The sequence below is a fragment of the Hypanus sabinus genome, chromosome 28 (genome assembly GCF_030144855.1).
Source record: "Hypanus sabinus isolate sHypSab1 chromosome 28, sHypSab1.hap1, whole genome shotgun sequence".
Lineage (NCBI taxonomy): Eukaryota > Metazoa > Chordata > Chondrichthyes > Myliobatiformes > Dasyatidae > Hypanus > Hypanus sabinus.
Window position 1 is genome coordinate 12,980,457 of NC_082733.1, and position 24,307 is coordinate 13,004,763.

The following is a 24,307-nucleotide window of genomic DNA, read 5'->3' on the forward strand; positions in this document are numbered from 1 at the left end:
CTTCTACAGGAAGCTCATTCCACACAGCTATCACTCTCTGAGTAAAGAAATACCCCCTCGTGTTTCCCTTAAACTTCTGCCCCCTAACTCTCAAATCATGTCCTCTCATTTGAATCTCCCCTACACTCGATGGAAACAGCCTATTCACGTCAACTCTATCTATCCCTCTCAAAATTTTAAATACCTCGATCAAATCCCCCCTCAACCTTCTACACTCCAATGAATAGAGACCTAACTTGTTCAACCTTTCTCTGTAACTTAAGTGCTGAAACCCAGGTAACATCCTAGTAAATCGTCTCTGCACTCTCTCTAATTTATTGATATCTTTCCTATAATTCGGTGACCAGAACTGCACACAATATTCCAAATTTGGCCTTACCAATGACCTGTACAATTTTAACATTACATCCCAACTTCTGTACTCAATACTTTGATTTATAAAGGCCAGCGTTCCAAAAGCCTTCTTCACCACCCTATCTACATGAGACTCCACCTTCAGGGAACTATGCACTGTTATTCCTAGATCTCTCTGTTCCTCTGCATTCCTCAATGCCCTACCATTTACCCTGTATGTTCTATTTGGATTATTCCTGCCAAAATGTAGAACCTCACACTTCTCAGCATTAAACTCCATCTGCCAACATTCAGCCCATTCTTCTAACCGGCATAAATCTCCCTGCAAGCTTTGAAACCACAACACCTCCTACCTTAGTATCATTGGCATACTTACTAATCCAATTTACCACCCCATCATCCAGATCATTTATGTATATTACAAACAACATTGGGCCCAAAACAGATCCCTGAGGCACCCCGCTAGTCACTGGCCTCCATCCCGATAAACAATTATCCACCACTACTCTCTGGCATCTCCCATCTAGCCACTGTTGAATCCATTTTATTACTCCAGCATTAATACCTAATGACTGAACCTTCTTAACTAACCTTCCATATGGAACTTTGTCAAAGGCTTTGCTGAAGTCCATATAGACTACATCCACTGCCTTACCCTCATCAACATTCCTCGTAACTTCTTCAAAAAATTCAATAAGGTTTGTCAAACATGACCTTCCACGCACAAATCCATGCTGGCTGCTCCTAATCAGATCCCGTCTATCCAGATAATTATAAATACTATCTCTAAGAATACTTTCCATTAATTTACCCACCACTGACGTCAAACTGACAGGTCTATAATTGCTAGGCTTACTTCTAGAACCCTTTTTAAACAATAGAACCACATGAGCAATACGCCAATCCTCCGGCACAATCCCCGTTTCTAATGACATCTTAAAGATCTCTGTCAGAACTCCTGCTATTTCTACACAACATTTAACATTTTAATATCGAGCATTATTAGAGAAAATTGCACATCAAGCATCACAGGAATATTTATTAGGATAAGTCACAGCAGCTGACTCAGTGGCCACTTTATTAGGTACATGTTACACCTCGTTAATGCAAATGTCTAATCAGCCAATCCAGTGGCAGCAACTCAGTGCATGAAAGCGTGCAGAAATGGTCACGAGGTTCAGTTGTGGTTCTGATCAAATATCAGAATGAGGAAGAAGTGTGATCTAAGTGACTTTGACCATGGAATGACTGTAGGTGCCAGTCAAGGTGGTTTGAATATCTCAGAAACTGCTGATCTCCTGGAATTTTCACACACAACAATAGAATTACAGAGAACGGTGCAAAAAATCCAGTGACCAGCAATTCTGTGGGTGAAAATACTTCATAAACGAGAGAGGTCAGAGGAGAATTGCTAGACTGGTTCAAGCTGACAGGAAGGTGACGTTAACTCAAATAACCACGCTTTACAATAATAATGTGCAGAAGAGCATTTCTGAATGCACAATATGTTGAATGTTGAAGTAGATGGGCTACAGCAGCAAAACATTATAAACATGCACTCAGTGACCTCTCTTTTAAATATGGGGTAGTTAATGGCCACTGACTGTGCACTGGAAGGGAGCTGAAGAGATTTTGGAGGTAATAGTACTGATCTTTCAAGGATCAGTAGTTTCTGGAATAGTTCTAGAGGAATGGAAAATCACAAATGCCACTCCACTCTTTAAGAAGGGAGAGAGGCAAAAGTCAGGAAATTATGGGCTAGTTAGCCTGACTTCAAAGGTTGGCAAGATGTTAGGGTCCATTATTAAGGATGCGATTTCAAGGTATGAGGAAGCATGTGATAAAGTAGACCAAAGTCAGCTTGGTTTCCTTAAGAGGAAACCTTGCTTTACAAATCTGTTGGAATTATTTGAGGAAATAACAGACAGGATAGACTAACGAGAGTTAATGGATGTTGTTTACTTGGATTTTTCAGAAGGATTTTTGACAAATTTGCACACGTGAGGCTGTATTTACTGGAGTTTAGAGGAATGAGGAGTGGATTTAATTGAAATCCACCGAATAATGGAAGGCCTAGATAGAATGGACGTGGAGAGGAAGTTCCCAATAAGTGGGAGAGTTTAGTACCAGAGGGCACAGCTTTAGAATTGAGGGACAACCCTTTATAACAGAGGTGAAAAGGAATTACTTTATTCAGAGGATGGTGAATATGTGGGCTTCATTGCCACAGATAGGTATATTTGATTACTATAATTAAGGTTGATACCTTCTTGATTAGTAATGTTGTCAAAGGTTACAAGAAGAAGGCAGGAGAGAATGGAGCTGAGAGGGAAGATAAATGAGCCATGATTGAATGCTAGAACAGACTCATTGGGCTGAATGGCCTAATTCTACTCCAGTCTCTTATGGCCTCATGATTACGGTGATTTGAAAGAGGAGCTGAGAAACTGTTACGTCCAAACCTGTAACGGAAGGGAAGGCTCCCACTGCTGGAAGGAATGAAATCAGGGATGTGTCAGCGTCCCCAGCTGCAGGAACACAACAATCTCCTGGCCAGAGGTTACTGAGGTACGGAGCCAGTGGGATTTGAATCTGAAGGTTGTGCATCTACTGAGGCATTGTCGAATTGGCAATGCAGGATGCTTATTGTTTGCTCATGGGATGTTGGCAATGCTGGCATTTGTTCTCTGTCTTTAACCGCTCCTAAACAGGGGAGACCCACATGATGGATCAGGAGTCGCATGCAGGCCAGACCAGGTAAGGGCAGCAGGTTTCCTACCCTGAAGGACATTTGAGATTGAATTGGATTTTTATCAGAATCAGAATCAGGTTTAAAATCACTGGCATAAGTTATGAAATTTGTTGTTATGCAGCAGCAGCACATTGCAATACATTACAATAAAAACTGTGAATTACAGCAAATACACACACATGTATATATATTATAAATATATATAAAGAAAAAATATATAATAGTTAAATTAAATAAGCAGTGCAAAAAAAGTAGTGAGGTAGTGTTGATGGGTTCATTGTCCATTCAGAGATTTGAAGGTAGAAGGGAAGAAGCTGTTTCTGAATCACTGAGTGTGTGCCTTCAGGCTTCTGTACCTCCCTGATGGCAGCAATGAGAAGAGGGCATGATAATCCTGTAATTTTAAAGTCACTGTTTCCAGAATTAGCTTTAATTTTGTGCAGTTAGATAAATGATAGAACAGAAACAGTATCTTTGAAAATCAGTGCCAGGTCTTGCCATTAACATAAACTAATTTGGAAATACAGCTCTACCATTGAAATGTAGTCATATACTTTCAATCAAATACCTCCACTTTAAACTAATCTCAACAGCAAACAATGGGGTGAATCTGTTAGCAGCAAACAATCTGCTGGAGGAACTCAGTGGGGCGAGCAGAATGTGCAGAGTGAAGGAATTATTCAAAGGCTACATCAGGACTGAGAGTGGGCAAGGGAGGTAGCTGATTTTAAGAGGATAGGGCTCAGAGGTAATTGGTCCATTGAGGAAAGGTGAAGGATTTTGGGCAGACTAAACCCAGTGGGAGGGGCAGGCTGAACTTGAGAGCCACAGGTAGGTGGACGATAGATGGACGCAGACAAGGAAGAAGCGGGTGGATCCAGGTTGGGAGAGGGGAGGGTAGGCAGGAACACGTTCTACCAGTGCTAGAATCCATTCGATAAGCAAGGTGATAACAGCAGGGTTAAAAATCAGGGGAGAGGTGAAGGCCAGGTGGAACCAGAACCAAATGGGGGGAGACTTTGGTAGCTGAAATCTAGATGGAACTTGGAGCGGAATGAAGATGGATTATGGTTACAGTAAAGAAGTGGAAGGTCTGGCGAAGGAGTGGAAGGAAGGAAGAAAGAGAAACACACTAGAAGTGAGGATTACCGAGGATGAAAAATTCAATATTCACACCATTGTTTGTGCTGATGCCCCCCAAAGGAATGTTAAGGTATTGTTCCTCTAGTTTGTCTGGGCCTCACTGGCAATAGAAAAGGCGATATGTGAACAGTGAGTGGGACATGCAACTGGGAATTCAGGATGGCTATTGCAGAGCGAGTACAGGTTCTCTGCAAAATGGCTTCCCAGTCCGTGCTTGGTCTCACCGACGTAGAGGAGCGCCAAATGTATTCGATGAGGTTGACGGAGGTGTGGCTGAACCTTTGCCTGAGCTGGAAAGGCTGTTTAGGACCTGGGATGATAGTGGAAGAGGAATTCTAGGGACATGTGCTGCACTTCCTGCAATGGATTTGCTCATTCCTGCTGGGAATTTGTTAATTCTTCCTGGTCCCTCTCCAATCTGATCTGATCAGCACATGATCCTTCCTCATACACAGAACAAAGCTGAGCCTTCACGCGGCTCTCAGTCTGTTGGAAAAGCAGAAAGAACTCAGGGCCATTGCAGAGTGGGCAGACATCCAATGGAATTGGCCTCTGCCTCTTTCACCTCCACAGCTGCAGGGAGAACAGCGCAACTTGAGCAAGGCACAAGCATCATTATGGACAATGTCTGTTGATCTGTGACGAATCTTCCACAAACAGATCACGGTTCATTAATTTTCAAACATTTGTTACGCATACTTTATTGTGTTGGGTTATGCTTCCTAGAGTTATGATGTTTACTCGATCATATTTTATATTGATTTTATGGAACCAAATTTTCCAGTGAAGTTTAGATCTGCTGAAATAAGAACTCTTTTGTTGTCCCTGTTCTACTATTGCTACTTGAAGTTGCACAAATTCTCCAAGAATTTCAAGAAAACTGTGCAAAAGATATTTTAGGTACAGGAAACTGAAGAACGTATTTGGTAATAGTAGAGAATATTTGGAGAGAACGAACAGTGAATCTTGTACTGAAAGCAAACAGTAGATGGAGTACTTCATAGAGCCATAGAACATAGTACAGCTCAGAAATAGGCCCTTCAGCCCATCAAATCCATACTGCCTTGCTTGCCAATCTATACTACTCACATTTAGCTGCTATTGTTGATATGCTTGTTTGACCTGATCATTTAGGTGGCCATATGACATCACTTAAACATGCTAGTTATCTCTGATTCCACCACCTCCCCTGGTAGTGAGTTCCAGACACCAGCTGTTCTTTACATTAAAGTAACCTGCCCCGCAAATTCCCTTTAAAACTCCTCCTTCTCACTGAGCTGAAGCCCCAGTCATGGGAAAAAGATTTGATTGTGCTTCTTAAAGCCTCATATACAGCCACCTCTGTCCAGCTGGCCAAGTGTTGGAGCTGCACTCATCCATCACACTCCTGACTTGTGCCATACACAGGTCTTCCCTGTAATGAATGCAGTCCGATTTTATAGGCATTCTTGAATTTATTTTATCCACAAGTTAGAAAGCACACAAGAATTACTTGATATGGTAACCGTACCTCCTCAGTATTGTAGTGAATGGTACCCAAAGCACTGATAAGAATGAGCAATTTAATGGAACTGGAAGGGAGAGAACACTAGTTCTGGCATCAGTAGCAACCAAGGTATGTATGTAACACACACAAAATGCTGGTGGAACACAGCAGGCCAGGCAGCATCTATAAGGAGAAGCGCTGTCGACATTTCAGCCCGAGACCCTTTGCCAGGACTAACTGAAAGGGGAGATAGTAAGAGATTTGAAAGTAGGAGGGGGAGGGGGAAATGCGAAATGATAGGAGAAGACCGGAGGGGGTGGGATGAAGCTGAGAGCTGGAAAGGTGATGGGCAAAAGGGATACAGAGCTGGAGAAGGGAAAGGATCATGGGACGGGAGGCCAAGGGAGAAAGAAAGGGGGAGGGGAGCAGCAGAGGGAGATGGAGAACAGGCAGAGTGATGGGCAGAGAGAGAGAAAAAAAGAGGAGGGGGGAGAAAACTAAATAAATAAGGGATGGGGTAAGAAGGGGAGGAGGGGCATTATCGGAAGTTAGAGAATTCAATGTTCATGCCATCAGGTTGGAGGCTACCCAGCCGGTATATAAGGTGTTGTTCCTCCAACCTGAGTGTGGCTTCATTTTGACAATGGAGGAGGCCATGGATAGACATTTCAGAATGGGAATAGGACGTGGAATTAAAATGTGTGGCCACTGGGAGATCTGTTTTCTCTGGCAGATAGAGCGTAGGTGTTCAGCGAAACGGTCTCCCAGTCTGTGTATGTATGTATATTGGATTTTTTAATTTAATAATGCTATAGGAGCTTGTTTATATATAGGGGTGTCGGTAAACTGGGAGCATGTAACCCAGGGACAGGCTGTACATGGCGCTGACCATCAGACACCTAATTCCATCAAATTTTTCTCTCATTTCCATCAATTTCCCTACAATGCTACCATTCACCTGCATCCTAGAGAGAATTTAAACTACCGCCTGCACACTTTGGGATGTGGGAGGGAACCTGGGTACCTGGAGGAGATCCCACAAGGTCAGATGGAGAACTTGCCAAGGCCACACAGCCAGTACTGAAAGTTGGGACTGAACCCAGGAAGCTGGAGTTGGAACACCACTGTGGTGTGCAGTTAGTGTTGAGCAGATTCTTTGCTGCTGAAATATTTTCATTTGTGCAACGCTTATTACTGACAGTCATGTGAAATTCCTTACTCTGCCCTTAAAGCCATTTGTTTTGCCAATGATGAACAGAAGCTGTTCATGGTGAAAAACATGGAATTGAATTCTCTGCGCATTTGTTCAAAGCTCACGAAACATCAAATTAACTCTTGGATTTACTGAGAATTGAATGCCTAGATTTATTGTGAATTTTAGTGATGAAGTGACAAATTAGAAATCTTCATGTGTTTTCAAGTCACATTGGATTCTATGCACAAAATACCAGATAACTTGATACTCTGAGTGATCTTTCTGCAATATTTTTAAGCTATTAATCTGAGGAAACGCACCAAGCCTTTTGCTGCGTGCATCAGAATATCTGCCCGCTACATGAAAGTTCAACCAGTGAAGAGCCAATCTGATCAGACAGTTTATCTCCCGATGTTATCTCATCAGTGTCAAGCTGGTGAGAAATCTCACCCAGAAGAAACCCAGGGAGAACGTGCAAGGTCCACGCAAAGAGACAATTTACTGTAGACAGCTAGCCTACCAATCTGCGTGTCTTTGGGATTTTGGAAAAAACCGGGGCACCCAGAGTAAATAGTTCCTCTAAAACTACATCCATTCATGAGGCAGCGTTGCATACAGAGATTGCTTAGGCAGTGCTATGCAATTTCTTATCAACTTTGTGAAGTGAAACTGGTGTTTGTCAATAAGCCATGGGCCAGGCTAACTCCAATGCAGATTAAGTTCCCACCATCCATATGGCTCCTTCCTTGCTCAAACTAAAAAAAATAGTTATTTTTACTAATAATAAACACCAATGTGGCTGACTTGCAGTTGTCTAAATAGATGTTTGACTCACGTTGGGTAAGTTCCACAGTCTGTTTCTGTCATTACTTCAATCGTCTTTTTCTGTACGAATCACAACTTAATTCCCTTTTTACTGATGGATGTTGGATGTGGTATACATTGCTGTGGTACATGCACGTTGTATGTTTGGCAGGATTATGTCAGCTTGGGGTCTGTTAAATGAGTGCATTTTTGACAGAATGTATATGGTGGATGCTGTACACCTGGCCGGATGTATATCTGGCTGGGTGTATATCTGGCTGGGTGAATATCTGGCCGGGTGTATATCTGGCCAGGTGTATATCTAGCAGGTTTACATCTGGCTGGGTGTAAATCTGGTGGGGTGTATATCTGGTGGGTGGTAAATCTGGTGGAGTGCACATCTGGCCAGATGTATATCTGGTAAGGTGTATGTCTAGTCAGGTGTATATCTGATGGGGTGTACATTTGAGGTGTATATTTGTTGGGGTGTATATCTGACCGGGTGTATATCTGACCAGGTGTATATCTGATGGGGTGTATATCTGGCTGGGTGTATATCTGGCTGGGTGTATATCTGGTGGGGTGTACATTTGGTGGGGTGTATGTTTGTTGGGATGTATGTCTGGCATAACACACACACGTGTAAAACATCTGAGGATGGGAAAATCTGCAGAAGTGAACTTGCAGTGCCTCATGTCCCGCAAATCAAATCACCAGATCTGCAAGAATGGAAACAAACAAGCCAGGAAGTTAATCTTGTGTGCCGGGAGAGTTTTCGTGACCCATCGCTCTCAAGTGGACCTTTGGCACTGAGAGTCAGAACTCTGATTTTGTGGGAAAATGGTGGTTCTTCTTTCTGGACATGCATACACAGAATCTAGGGGCAGCTCTTCAGGGCAGTCTTATGCTGCACCTACAGTGCTGTCTGTCGGTGTGAAATTTGTCTATTTGCCCTGTGATGGCACGGATTTCTCCCGTATGCTTTGGTTTCATCAAACGTAGAGCTCAGAACATAATGACCATTCAGACCATAATGTTGTGTCGACCTTTTAACCTATTCCAAGATCAATCGAATACTTCCCTCCGATGTAGCTTTCCATTTTCCTTTCACCTATGCACCTATTTAAGAGTCTTTCAAAGGTCCCTGATATATCTGTCTCTACCACCACCCCTGGCGGCATGTTCCACACACTCTGTAAAAGACTTGCCTCTGACATTCCACCCAAACTTTCCTCCAAACACTTTAAAGTGATGCCCTCTTGAATTAGTCATTTCCATCCTGGGGAGAAAAGGTGCTGATGGTCCAATCATCTTATGCTCTTTATCATCTTATACCCCTCTTTCAAGTTACCCCTCATCCTCCTTTGCTCCAAAGAGAAAAACCCTAGCTTGCTCAACCTTTCCTCATAAGACATCCTCTCTAATCCACGAGGCATCCTGGTAAATTTCCTCTGTACCCTCTCTAAAGCTCCACATCCTTTCTATAATGATACGGGAAATGAAATTACCCCTAGTGCGTAGGTGAACGGTGGAACCTGGAGGGAGCTGATGGGAATGTGGGGAGAATAAATTACAGGGAGAATTCGTGGGGAATGGAATTGTTTTGTGGACTGGCATAGACTTAATGGGTTGAAATGGCTCTGTAGCGACACCCAGTTGATCCAAAATAATTGGTGCCAGCACGCGACCCCACGGAGCTGTTATTCTTGCATGATGCACCCACAACTCCAATGATTGCTTCAAAGAGTTGAATTCCCTATTCCAGTCTTCGATTAACAATGAGCAAACATACAAGTAAGCATTATTGAGCGTTATCTCAGCATTCGGAGAAGATATGGCTTCCGCGGTCCCAAACTACAAACTTCCACAAAATAAGCATGAATACGGAACTTATTCCCTTCACTTTCACCACACCCCCACTAATGTGACTAGTTACTAAAATAAAAAACAGAGTGCAGAATACATGGCTCCTACGGGCTCCTTCCATGGAAGTATAAATTATCTGAACCTATTCCTGCTTCTAGGTGTCAGGTGTCATGTGTTTTGAAGTTGCCTCGAAGGAGTTTTGGAAAATTACATTCACCTGCAGTCATGGGTCATGGTCTAGAGAGAGAATGTACTGTATTGGTGAACTGGGTGCCAATGAAGTGGGCAGCTTTGTCCGGCTTGTCTTTGAGATGATGCTGGCAATTAGAGTGTAATGCTTCATGCTTCTGTAGTCAGTAGAGAAAAGCTCTGGGCATTCAAGCCATTTGGCACTGAATGACAAACTCTTGTTTCTTCAATATTTATGTAGCAGGTCCAGTAAGGTTTCTGTTCAGTGTTACAGCTCTCATAGTTGGCCACTAGCTCCACCACTACTTTATTATTTCCCATCAGCCACCTTATGTCACTAGTGTCACTTTAAGGACTTAAATCAATCAATGTATATAAGCAATAAGATCATAAGATATAGTAGAATTATGCCATTTGGCCCATTGAGTCTACTCACTATTTCATCATAGCTGATCCATTTTCCCTCTCAGCCTCAATCTCCTGCTTTCTCCCCACATCCCTTCATGCCCTGACTAACCAAGACTCTACCAACCTCAGCTTTATATATGCCCAATGACTTGGCCTCCACAGCCACCTGTACCAACGAATTCTACAACTTCACCAACCTTTGGCCAAAGAAATTCCTCCTCATCTCTGTTCTAAAGGACACCCCTTTATTCTGAGGCTGTGTTCTCTGGTCTTAAACTCCCCCACCATAGGAAACAGCCTCCACATCTTATGCATTTATATTTATTATGAGACCTTTTGTTATTATTATTGTGTCTGTTATCTTTTGTGGGCTTTTTTTTGCTCTTCATTGGGCGTGAAGTAACAATTATTTCATTCTCCTCACACTTGTGTACAGTACTGGAAATGAAACTAAACAGTCTGGAATCTTGTTATGTTCATGCTTTGTTTCTGATCTTTTGCAGGAACGTAAAAGCAATGGGACAATTGAAGTGGAGTTAGCTAAGGGAATGTTTCTTCAATCACGTGATCCACAGACTGAATTTTCCTGCCAAAGAAGTCGCTGTAACTCAACAGGTAAGTGTCTGCCACAGGGAAGGGAAAGGACAGAGAGCAGGAGAAATAGGCTGAAGCAACTTTTCATAGAGAAATACAGCACTGTGACAGGCTCTTCAGCCCATCTAGTCCATGCCAAACCATTTAGACTGCCTACTCCCATCAACCTGCACCAGGACCATAGCTCCCCATACTGCTCCCATCTACGCACCCATCCAAACTTCACTTAAACCTTAAAACTGAGCGCACATACACCATTTGTGCTGAAATCTCATTCCACACTCTCACAACCCTCTGAATGAAGAAGGTTCCCCTCATTTCCCCTTAAACATTTCACCTTTCACTCTTAACCCATGACCTCTAGTTATAGTATCACTCAAACACAGTAGAAAAAGCCTGCTTGCAAATACCCTGTGTATATCAAATCTCCCCTCAATATTCTACATTCCAAGGAATAAAGTTCTAATCTTTCCTTGTAACTCAGGCCCTCCAGACCCTGCAACATCCTTACAAACTTTCTGTGTATTCTTTCAACTTTATTTACAACTTTCCTGTGGGCAGGTGAACAAAACTCAAATCAGGCCTCACAAATGTCTTATACAACTTCAACATAACTGTACTCATTACTTTGATTTATGAAGGACAAAGTGCCAAAGGCTTTTTTTAATGACCCTGCCTACTTTTGACTCCACTCTCAATCAGTTATGGACCTGTATTGCCAGACCCTTTTGTTCTACCGCCCTCTTCAGTGCCCTACCGTTCGCTGTGTGAGGCCTACCCTGGTTGGTCCTGCCGAAGTGCATCACCTTGCACTTGTCTGCATTTAAATTAGGAAGGCGTGTTTATATCATTGCAGCTCGTTCTCCCAGACTGGAGGCGATACTGTGAATTGTGTGAAGTAGTTCAGTGTCAGCTAAACTTCATGTTGTAATGAGAGAGGCCTTAGATGAATATCACCAGCGTTCCAGTGAATGTGATCCAGAAGGCAACAAGGGCGCTTACTTCGATATGGGAGAATGACGATCGATTATGAATGACTGTAGGCTTCTGTTCCTCTTGCATCTATGGATAGATGTTATCCTTGTGTGATGATATAAGACCAACCACAGAAAGTCAACGATCATTGATTCCTCGCCCAATTTTTATATTCATTGAGGTCACAGAATTGTATGGTATCCGTTAGTCTTGCAAGACCATGGATCTGCGCCTGGAAAGTCTTCTCCAGGGAGCAGGTCTGGGCAAGGTTGTATGGAAGACCGGCTGTTACCCATGCAGTGAGTCTCCCCTCTCCACGCCACCGATGTTGTCCAAGGGAGGGGCAAAGGCCGATACAGCTTGGCACCGGTGTCATCACAGGAGTTGACAGAATGAGGTTGAAGGCAACGTCAGACTGCCTCAGGGACTCCAGCTCCGGATTTGCCCTCAGAGTTTACCCCCGAAGCCTTTCCCATGAGTGGGTATGGCCGCAAGGCAACAGAGGTTTGAAATCAGAGTTTTCCCTCTCTTAGATGGACTGCCTTCCCAGGCTGATGAATTGTAGAATCACAGAAAAATACTATAAGCCAATCAGCCCTTTACATTTGAGATAGTTCTTTCTGTTCAGTTGTGTTTATCCACTTTGAGGCCATAATGCTGTAAGTTCGACATTCCTCAAGTCCCTTTCCAGCCTCTCTTTAAATTATTTCTACCATTACTACTCAAATTCCAGATACTGAGTGAAAGTTCTTCTCATCCCCCTCTTTTATTAATGGTTTTAAATTAATAGTCTCCAGATAGTCACCAGCTTATTTAAAGAAATAATTATTATGTAGCTCCTTCACTAAGCCTCTAAGTATTCTAAAAATATTCATCCGATTACATTTTGTTTTACTCAACCCCAAGAATGATGAGACTGATTTTTCCAAGATCCCAATATAATTGCTTCCCTCAACCCGAGGTAACATCTTCGGGTTACCAAGGTTATCGAGGTAACTGCTGAGAAACAACTGCAGGGTCTCGACCCAAAACGTGGTCCATCCACAGATGCTGCCTGACTGACTGAGCTCCTCCGGCGGTTTGTTTGTTTTTTTTTCACTCCTCATTTCAGTATCAACATTCTTTTGTGCCTCCAACGTCCTAATAAAGTTCCTCTGTACACTTATGGAGGCTTTTGCATTCTTCCTGAAGCGCACACGATTTTCGTCGAGGCCAACTCAATTATTTATAGAGTAAGAACAAAAAATGGAAATGAAAGCAGAAAATGAAGAAATGTAGCCTGCTTCTGACTTGATATTTCCTATCTTACACCACCACCTGAATTGACATCTGTGGTATTGAGCTTACTTCTCTCTGGAGCGGCACATACACACAATAAGACCCTCGTTCAGTGAAAAGTTAATGGAATCTGTAACTTGTTTGTTGTAAATAGGAATGCTCATTGTAGTGGCCTTTCACTCCAGACATACTGACTATAACCTCCATGGGTTCCACCAGTTATTAATATTAGACCATCCTCTGCTTTCTAATGAATCGTAACTTATATTTTTGGCAGATGTAAATTCCTCCTGGGTGGATGAAAACATCGATTCTCTGGTTACTGCGAAACAAAATCTCTGTAGAAATCCTCCGACATATTCACTTTGTGGCAACAGGAAGTCTCTCTCACAGCAGCTGGAAGCTCCAGGAAGTGTCCATGTAAGACATTCCACAGGAAGTATGTTGAACAGAATCTGAATAAGTCTTTAGTCACAGTTTGTCTGTGGGTTAAGACTGTATGTAGTACTATTATGTTTGGTCACGTGCATGTTTTCCTTTCAATTTAATATAAGGTCCATAGTTTAATGGCTGTTAGACATAATTCAGTTTTATGGCACTTGTGAGCAGGAAGACTTTTAATTCATGGCCTACTCCATATCTTAAGTCAAAATCCAGGTCAATATGAAGGAACATTTCACTGTCAGAGGAGCCACTTTCCTGTCGAAAAGTCCACCCTTGTCTTTCCTCTCAGGTGGACACAAGTATCTCATTGTGCATTTTCAATAATGGGCTGGAGTCCTGATAAAGGTCCCAAAGCAGACTACTGCACAAAATATGTTCATCGGAACTTGCTGCACTCCAATTAGTATAATTTAACATTGATTGGAAAGTTTAGGACTTTGGAGAATGTCTTAAAGTTGTGATGGGAGCTATATAAATACAACGTTGTTGTCCAGTTAACTTTCTACCTTCTGCTTCTCTCCACTGCTCCACCCCCGGCAATAAAGGCTATTTGGCTATTAGCTAATTATTTGGCATTCCAGCATATTCATTGCCAACATACTTTAGCTGTAGAGAATTGGACTCTATCTCAGAGCCATCATAATCTCTAAGCCAACATTCACTGGCCAATCTTTTAAAAAAGTTCCTACTTTCCTATTTTTCCAACAACAAGATTGATAATTTTACAGTGTCCCAGGATTTAGTCAATTTGTTGGCTTTGCTGTGTCCTTTGGTGACATTGTATCTTCCCTATAATTTACTTTCCCACTGAAATGTCTATTTTCATTAAACCTGAATACATTGAATTTGGTTCAAAATATATAACAGTACAATGCTGGAACAGGCCCTTTGTTCTGTGATGCCTTACCAAACTAATTAAGCTGGTAAATAAATGCCAACTGAATCTCTTCTGCCTACACAATGTCTATAACCAGCCATTCTCTGCATATTCATGTGCCTGTCCAGGAGCCTCTTAAACACTTGCCCTTATTGTTATCCCAGACACCCACAACTATGTGTAAAAAAAACTTGTCCCACGCATCTCCTTTGAATTTACCACCTTTCTCCTTAAAGAAAGATTTGACTCGGTGAGCTAAATAGTTTTATGGTCTTAAATGCATTTCCTCTGGTATTACACATTTTGACCTGGGAGAAAGATACTATATGCGTCCTCTGTTTAGTTTCTTCATGTTGTTTGTTGGTATCAAATACAAAGAGCAGAGACCCAACCACTGATCCTTCTACACTATCTGCATTTTTCCGTGTAGAATATGTCATTTTTCCCTACAACTTATCGTTTCTTAATCCATGTCACAATTCCAAGAAACTCACTCTTTGATAAGAATCTCCTAGCAATATTTTTCTAAAACCTAAGCGTATTGCATCCACATCTTCACACCTACCTAATAGTTAGAACCTTTTGTTAAATACAGTTTCCCCTTCATAAACACTTCACCTGATTGTGCTCTCATTATCCAGGTGGCATGTTACAACATGCTTAACGGCCTGTATCTTCACCTACCTATTTGACATGATCAACTCTGCAGTTTTCCTTTATTTTCCTCTCCTCTCTTTAATAAATTATATAAGTTATATTTCCTATCTTTTAAGACCTAGGACATTTCTGAAGATCAAAGTTAATGCATTCTGTATCTCACAAAATGCTGGAGGAGCTCAGCAGGTCAGGCAGCATCAATGGAGGAGAATAAACAGCCAATGTTGTGGGCCAAGACTGTTCATTAGGACTGGAAAAAAGGAGGAAGAAAGTAGAATAAGGAGTTGGGTTGGAGGGGAAGGAGTACAGGCAAGATAGTCAACTGTTGGAGTTTGAGGGGTGACATGGTAGTATTTCCTCAGATTATGAGCAGCGTAGATATGGTAGACAGTCAGAATATTTTCCGTTTGGTAGAAATGTTGAACACTAAAAAGCAGGCTTTTCAAGTTGGGGGGACACTTTAAAGAGAACATGAGAGGAAAGTTTTTTAATGCAGAGAGTATTGGTCCTGGAATAGTGTACCAGGGTAGAACGGAAGCAGTCAGTTTGGTGGAGTTTAAGAGGCTTTTACACAGTCACATGAATATAGAGGGAATGGAGGGCTGTGGATGATCCTTACAGTAGGAGGAGAATACTTAGTATAAATAGGCATCAAGATTGGCACAGTATCACGGGCCGAATGACCCATGCACTGTTGTACTCTTCCCAAGTACTGTTTCAATATGATGTCAGTTTCTCCTTCCTTCTAGACCCTAGCACACTCTGGGTGAACACAATTTAACTCCTCTCCCTTCTAATCCTTCCAGTAATTATTATAAATCTCCACCGCTTCCTGATTTTTGAACAAACAATTGTTTCTACTAATTCTACCTGGACCCTTCACAGTTTTTTACTCCTCAGTCAAATCTCTCATATGCCACCGCTGAAAAAGCGGCCTGTCCAAAGTTCCATAAAAAGTTCTAGTTTTGCCAACGTTCTTGTAAATTGTTTTTGCATTCTCTCCAGTGTGGTCTCACCTTTCCTGTAATGTGGTGACCAGAGGGGTACATAAGCTCTGGTTGAGCTGCTGTGGTAGGCCGTTCCCAGGAAAACCTCCTGCTTTTATATCCAAGGCCTCGATGAATAAAGAAAAGCATCCTAGGGTTCTTTTTAAATACTTTACAGTCTGGTAGGATTTGTTAGAGTACATCCCAGTTTTCCTGTTTTCTTCCATGCCATCAATATCCTCCCATTTAACACACATGCCTCTGCCTTGCTGCACCTCTGAGGTAGCTTACCTCAGGTTTCTCTGGGTTGAATTCTGTTGGCCACTTTGCCTAACCGACCAGACTGCCCAGATCTTCCCAGAGACTAAAACTCTCCTCCTCATTGGCAATTACATGGACAATTGTTAATTCTCTTTATTCTGCTCCCTACACCTACTGGACCATTAATATACAAAATGCAATGGGCTAAGTATTGACCTATTGGTAATGGCTTTCTGGTTGCAAAACATCCATGAATGGCTTCCTGCCACAAAGCCAATTCTGGATGTAGTTTGCCACTCTCCTTTCAATCCCATGGGCTACAACTTGTTTATCTGGGAAACTAGATGGGGCCTTACCCTCACACAATGCTGGAGGAACTCAGCAGGTCAGGCTATACTTCTCTAGGATTTCAGCTTTAGCCGGTGTTTAACAAAAATGGGAGCAACAAACAGCCTGGTAGAGGAACTCAATGGGTTAAACAGCATCGGTGGGAAGAAAGGAATTGTTGATGTTTTGGGATGAAACCCTGCATCAGGACTTCTCCTACTTTCTTTTCCTCTCTGGATGCTGCTCAGCTTGCTGAGTCTCTCCAGCGGATTGCTTATTGTCCAGGTTTCCACACTTGCCGGCTCTTGTGTCTCGAACGAAAATGTGATTTTCTTTTCCCAATCCACATTCTCTTCCTGCAGACAATCACACGAGCGACTCGATCCTTAAGTTCAGCTCACTTACTCCACTTGGGTTGTGGTGCACCAGCCTCTGTCATTTCAAACATTATTCTGATGAAAGGCCAGGGGAAGGTAAGTCTTGCCTTCTGTTCTAGTTCTGTACAGGAAAATGAAAAGAATCAACGAGGGAAACTGTGTTTTTAATGTTATTGCTCAACAAGACATTGCACAGTGAATGGGTACACCATAATTCAGGCTCACACTGAGCTTAGCTGGAAAAGTTCTTTCTGGTCCTGCTTTTAAACCAAGTATCAGCACGGTATAATTAACATGCTCGTTTCAAGCCACGTTTCAGTCATCTGCACAGACATGTTACCCTCTCTGGACCATTTGTGCCAATTCCATTACTAGCCATAGTTGTCAAGTAAATGTGAGCTGGGCAAGAGCCATGGTGGTCAAGAGGCCAGTGAAGTCAATAGGAATATCCTAATGTGACAGGAATGTTAAAAAAATATACATGCACAAAAGGTGGTGGTCACATCTGCACTTCAGAATTTTGAGCATAGGCCCGACATTTGCTCTTGTGTGTTTCTCTCACTGTGGTGAACTTGCTTGCTATTGCCCAACAGTCGCTGGGCTGCTTTTCGAACTGTGAACTGTGAATGTTTTCTTTCCCAGGGACTGGGCTTCAGCGTGGTTGGAGGACGAGACAGTGTTTACGGACCCATGGGGATCTTTGTGAAGACGATATACCCAGAGGGAGCAGCTGCTGCTGATGGGCGGCTAAGGGAAGGTGTGTAAGCCGGGGTCTGTTCTATTTCTTTACTTGTCATAGAAAAGTACAGCACAAAAACAGGACTTTTGGCCCATCTAGTCCATGCCGAACATGCCTGCACTGGGACCCTAGCCCCCTATATTCCTACCTACTATGTACCCATCAAACTTCTCTTAAATGTTGAAATCTTAAACTCTTTACAAAGATGTAAATTATGCACAACCTATATCAAGCTTTGCTTGGTGTACTGTATACAGTTCTGGTTAAAGAAATACCCAGGCAACAAAGAGGAGGCAGAGAAGGTGCTTCTGGGTGGTGCCAGGAATGGGCGGATGTAAGTATGTGGAAGTGATGGACAGTTCTCTGTTCTTCTGAGGAAAGAAAGATAATGGGAGACCTAATGGATGTCCTTAAGACTAAATCAAATCAAAATCAAATTCAAGTTCAATTATCATTCAACCATACATGAATACAGCCGAACGAAATAGCATTCCTCTGGGGCAAAGGTGCATCACGTTCAAAGTAGTGAGCAGAAAGACATAGTCACGCAAAAATCCCCCTCACACTTTTAGCCCAGGTCCCTGAGCAACATGTCCCACAAATTGATGGTACAGTGCGCAGACGCACGCAATCCAGCTTGTCTTTCCACTGACTGGTCACTGGAGGGCAGCACCAACTAAGCACAGACGTCACGCTACACCACCTCTGGCATCACCTCTCCTGGACTGCAGCAGCAGGCAAGCCCATGGCTCGAGGCCTAGTCCTCGCTACAACCGAGGCCACACAGCTCCTCTGCCATCTGTCCTACCACCAAACAAGGGGAACAGGCTTGAGGCATCTTACGTTATCGATGTCCAACAGTGACATTGGTGAAAGCAGTCGGTTAAGTGGATAGAGCAATGATGCTTCTGTTTCTGGGGAAGTACCTTGACAGATGCTATCAGTTTAGGCTGGTTACCAAGGCATTCGAGACAGAATTCAGAAGCAACTTCCTTAGCTAAAGAGTGGTGAGAATGTGGAACTTGCCAACGTAGGAAGTGGTTGAAGTGAATAATATAGATGCATTGAAGAGGAAACTGTGAAAACATCTAAGTGAGCAAGGAATAGAGAATAGTTTTTTGTGTCGTTTGTCCAATGACACGATTGTCTGCCTGTCCAGACAGGCTTTAAGCTCTGAAAGGTTCTTCCATAGACCTTTGCCCTCTATGCCTCTCCCTGCCCCTTTAGTAAATCACTTTAAACAGTCCCACTAATTAAGTTTACCTGAGAACATTTGTGATGAACTGAACTTTAGACATTCCGGGCCACAAGAATCTTCAAAGTCAGGTGTGCAAGTATGGCTCAGGCTGGGATACGGCCTCACATCCTAAACGTAGCTCGAACCTGGTACAAAACGCATGCCGACTGTGGTCAGGTTGGCCAGCTGCCGAGTATGCTGACCCCCCCCCCCCCCCCGTTGACTTTTCTAATTACATTCCTTTGAAGCAACTTGGAAATTTTCCCTCCATTGAAGATTCCTCTTGTTGAAAATTATCATAGTATATCTGATTTGTTGAGTGAGCAGAGTAATGCACAGGAAACAGGGAGAGGTCTGAGGGATGCTCTTTTATATGTTCTGTGTCTGTGCATGTGCACAGTAATGCATGCACACGTTATCAAATAGATATCAGCTATACAACAATTAAACAAATTATATTCTCTGCTCTTGGATTCATAAGGTTAGGAAGCATGGAAATTGGTTATTTGACCCACTATGCCCATGTCAACTAGTAAGCACCAATTTGCTTTAATGTCATCTGCCAGCACTTGATCCATGGCCTTTTATGCAGAGCTGATTCAAGTGCTCGACTAGATTGGCCCTGCTTCCAGCATTCTCTCAGATCAGATCAAACAGAGAAAATGGGACTCACCATTCTGTGTCTTTTTCTCTCACCATAATGACATTTTGAAATGCAAGTCTCCATTTGATATCAGAAGTGTGACTTCATAAGTGTAACAATTAAAGTATGGCACTTGACTGAGATGCAAGATACTTGTAAAATAGAAATGCCCATACTGTCAATCTTATACCATGCAGGTGATGAAATCCTTGAAGTGAATGGAGTGTCTATGAATGAATTAACCCATGAAGAAGCTATACAGATATTTAAGGTCAGTGTATCAGAGGCTGCAGTTTTAGTTTGTAAATTGAATCCTAGATAAAAGCAAATCCTCAATGTGCTTTTACCTTCTTGTTGAATTCAGCAAGTAAAGAAAGGAGTTCTCACACTGACAGTCAGGACGTGTCTGAAGGGCTCGAGTCTCACTCAGCGTCAATCAGCAGCATACCTGAGCCGCTCGTGGTCTGTCAGCTCAAGTGGTCATATCACTAGTGGAAGCTGTTCAAGCTTGGAGCTGGACAACATGCTTTTCCTGCCAAAGATACCTAATCCTGATGACAGAATAATTATGGAAGTCACTTTATACAAAGGTAAGCAAATGATCTTTCCATAAATAAATTCTAAGCCAACGGAACACTTGGATTAAGTATGCCCCAATTTTGGTCTTGATACTGGGTTAGTGACAGTAGGTTTGCAGTTTGTGGTTGGCTTTCTTAAATCTAAACTAACAGAAGTACAGCTATGATTAGCCCACAAGGATCACTAACAGAAGAGAACGATCCACTGCTGGTCAAGCCATGCACAATGATGGTTAACTCCTACATGCCTCTGCCTGTAAAACTCTCCAGAGTAAAGATAAGTATTGTGAAGTTTAAAGGCGGCGTTGTGCCGTGACCATACTCAGGATGAATGTGCATGCACTGTTCATCTCTGAGAACAGCCAGCAACGTTGTGGCCAAACTTTCAATCTGTTCATCGACATTTCTGGCCCAAAGGCAGGATAGCACAGATGCTGAAAAGCTAAAATGAATACCATCTTTCCTTTTTCACTTTAACTTCTGTTCTTGTTTGTATACCAGTGGACTATTTTTGAAAGGAATTCTGCCAACAACAGATGGATGTGAGTGGGAGGTAAGGTCATTCTGTCCCATCTAATTTGGCGGCATGCCAGGTGACAGCCTCATCGATGCCGTAAATGTCCATTAAATAGATACTTGGACTTGCATACACAAAGATGCATTCTATACTTGCTGGTAGGTGAGACTAGAACTAGGTGACAGATTTGGGGGAGCAGATTTAGGAGGAACTACTTTTCCCAAAGGGTGATAAATCCGTGAAATTCTCTGTCCAGTGAAGCAGTGGAGGCTACCTCAGCAAATCTATTAAAGACAGGGTTGGATAGATTTTTGCATAGTAGCGGAATTAAGGGTTCTGGGTGGAGATGAGTCCATGGCCAGATCAACCATGATCTTATTGAATAGCGGAGCAGACTCGACGGGCCAGATGACCGACTCCTGATCTGAATTCTTATGTTCTTACATGTTCCTAAACATCCATACCTAAGTATAACCGTTTAGTTCTCCTTCAATATCAGGGTGTTACTGGCAACGATAGCATTTAGTGAGCATTTTGGATGGCGTAGTAGTGTCGTGGTTAGCACAATGTTTTACAATACAGTTCTTCTCCAGGTCTCGCATGGGTTTCCTCCAGGTGCTCCGATCTCCTCCCACACTCCAAAGACCTACTGGTTGGTAGGTCAGTTGTAAGTTGTACATCAGGCTAGGATTAATTTGGGGGATTGTTGTGTGGTGCATCTCGAAGGGTTTACTCCCCACAATATCTCAGTCAGTAAATGAATTTACTGAGAAGATGCTAATGAGCCAGTTTGAATGACTGGACACTCCTGGTGAAGGGGTTCATAAAGACTTGCAACTATAGACTTGCAATCTTTAGTAACAATGGTGTGTGATTCAGGAAAAACGTGCAAATGGTGGTAGTTTTCCTATGAGTCTTCATCTATAATGGTAGAGATTGCAATTTTGTGCCGCCTGCAGGAATAGCCTGGGCAAGAAATGACAGTCGATGTTGTAGAATAGCTGGTCCAGAATGGTGGAGGGAATGTATGTTTAGAGAGGTTGACTGGTCCAAGTCAAGCAGGCTGTTTTCACATGGAATGTCTCAAGCTTTGTAAGAGCTGTGTCAGATCCCCAGATACTGAAACCCAGTAACGTAGATTCCCCAGATACCGAAACCCAGTAATATAGATCCCCAGATACCCAAACCCAGTAACGTAGATCCCCAGATACCGAAACCCAGTAACATAGATCCCCAGATACCCAAACCCAGTAACATAGATCCCCAGATACCGAAACCCAGTAACATAGATCCCCAGATACCGAAACCCAGTAACATAGATCCCCAGATACCCAAACCCAGTAACATAGATCCACAGATATCCAAACCCAGTAACATAGATCCCCAGATACCAAAACCCAGTAATATAGATCCCCAGATACCGAAACCCAGTAATATAGATCCCCAGATACCCAAACCCAGTAACGTAGATCCCCAGATACTGAAACCCAGTAATATAGATCCCCAGATACCTAAACCCAGTAACGTAGATCCCCAGATACCCAAACCCAGTAACATAGATCCCCAGATACCGAAACCCAGTAACGTAGATCCCCAAATACCCAAACACAGTTACATAGATCCCCAGATACTGAAACCCAGTAACATAGATCCCCAGATACCCAAACCCAGTAACGTAGATCCCCAGATACCCAAACCCAGTAACAAAGATCCCCAGATACCCAAACCCAGTAACATAGATCCCCAGATACCCAAACCCAGTAACATAGATCCCCAGATACCGAAACCCAGTAACATAGATCCACAGATACCCAAACCCAGTAACATAGATCCCCAGATACCGAAACCCAGTAACATAGATCCCCAGATACCGAAACCCAGAGATGTAGATCCCCAGATACCCAAACCCAGTAACATAGATCCCCAGATACCCAAACCCAGTAACATAGATCCCCAGATACCGAAACCCAGTAACATAGATCCACAGATACTCAAACCCAGTAACATAGATCCCCAGATACCGAAACCCAGTAACATAGATCCCCAGATACCGAAACCCAGAAATGTAGATCCCCAGATACCCAAACCCAGTAACATAGATCCCCAGATACCCTGATCAGTTGTGCCTCTAAGAAGACTCCCCAACAAAGGGAAGTCTTGTTTTAACTCACTTGTAGTGCCCACTCTGGATTTGAGGATTGATCAAAGGAATTACATGTGGCCTGACCACAGCATTGAAGGGTGCAGCCCCAATGGAGGTACCATAAATCAGATGAGTTGTTCATTACATTTGCCTCTTGCATCAAGGATGCCATAGCAGAATAGAAAGAAAAGAAGACAGTTCTGTCACAGTGCTTGGCGAAACTTATCTCCTGCTAAATTCACCAACAGACTTTGCAGAGAGATAATTGGCCACATTTCCCCCACCTGCTATTGATAGTTATACATTAAACATAGACAGTTGGTTGCAAACTTCAATGGAACATCTTGGAGACATGTAAATATGCCCATTATTCTAATATGAGCTCCCTAATCCATTCACAGTCTATTTTCCCAGAGCAGGCACAGTATGATGCCAAGACTGGGGGCACAGTGGACAGCGAAGAAGGCGATCAACACTTGCAATATCTGGACTAGCTGGAAAAATGGGCTGAAAATGGCATATGGAATTTAATACAGATAAGTGAGATTTGTTGAACTTAAGTGAGGATAAACCAGACTAGGAATGGTAGGGCACTGAGGACATAGTAGAACAGGGGGATCTAGAAGTACAGATGCACAATTCCTGGACAATGGCATCACAAGTAGATAGGGTCATAAAGAGTGCTTTTGGCATATTAGCCTTCATAAATCTAAATATTGAGCACACATGTTGGGATGTTATGGTATAAGATGTGGGTGAGGCCTAATTTGTAGTATTGTACACAGTTTTGGTCACCAACCTACAGGAAAGGCATCAATAAGTTTGAAGGAGTACAGAGAAATTTGCTGAAATGTCGCCAGGACTTGAGGACATGAGTTACAGGTTAGTAGGTTAGGAATTTATTCCCTGGAGCATAGGAGATGGAGGGAAGGTTTGACAGAGGTATACAAGATTATGAGGGGTATAAATAGGGTAAATGCAAGAAGGCTTTTCCCATTGAGGTTGGCTCAGATTGGATTAGAGGTCATGAGTTAGGGGTAGACATTAGGGGAAACCTCTTCAGTCAGAGGGTAGAATGGGTGCAGGTTCGACTTCAACATTTAAGAGATGTTTGAATAAGTACATGGATGGGAGGGCCACGGTCCAGGTGCAGGTGAATGGGACTAGGCTGAATTAATTCAGCATGAACTAGATGGACAGAAGGGCCTGGTTTTGTGCTGTGGTACTCCATGACACTAGGGGAGTCTAAAACCAGAGGGCATAGGTTTAAGGTGCAGGAGAAGGGGAGGATCAAGGGGGATCTAAAGGACAAATTTTTCACACAGAGGGTGTGGGTATATGGAATGAGCTTCCCAGAGGAGGTAAGAGAGGTGGGTACGTTTTAAAAGACATTTGGATTGGAAAGCAAGCAAGCAATCAAGCAAGTTTATTTGTATAGCACTTTGCAAACACATGGCAGTTCAAAGTGCTTTACATA

At 42.8% G+C, this 24,307-nt stretch overlaps 1 protein-coding gene across 1 annotated transcript in view; it reads left to right on the plus strand.

Annotated features, from left to right (window-relative positions):
* il16 (interleukin 16) overlaps positions 1-24,307 on the plus strand; it is a 66,502-nt gene that overhangs the window by 2,696 nt on the left and 39,499 nt on the right. The window contains exons 3-8 of the mRNA XM_059952636.1: positions 10,701-10,812; positions 13,322-13,464; positions 16,959-17,069; positions 17,616-17,730; positions 19,790-19,863; positions 19,957-20,182. Of these exons, the coding sequence (XP_059808619.1) occupies positions 10,701-10,812; positions 13,322-13,464; positions 16,959-17,069; positions 17,616-17,730; positions 19,790-19,863; positions 19,957-20,182 (781 nt within the window). The remainder of the gene's footprint in view (positions 1-10,700; positions 10,813-13,321; positions 13,465-16,958; positions 17,070-17,615; positions 17,731-19,789; positions 19,864-19,956; positions 20,183-24,307) is intronic.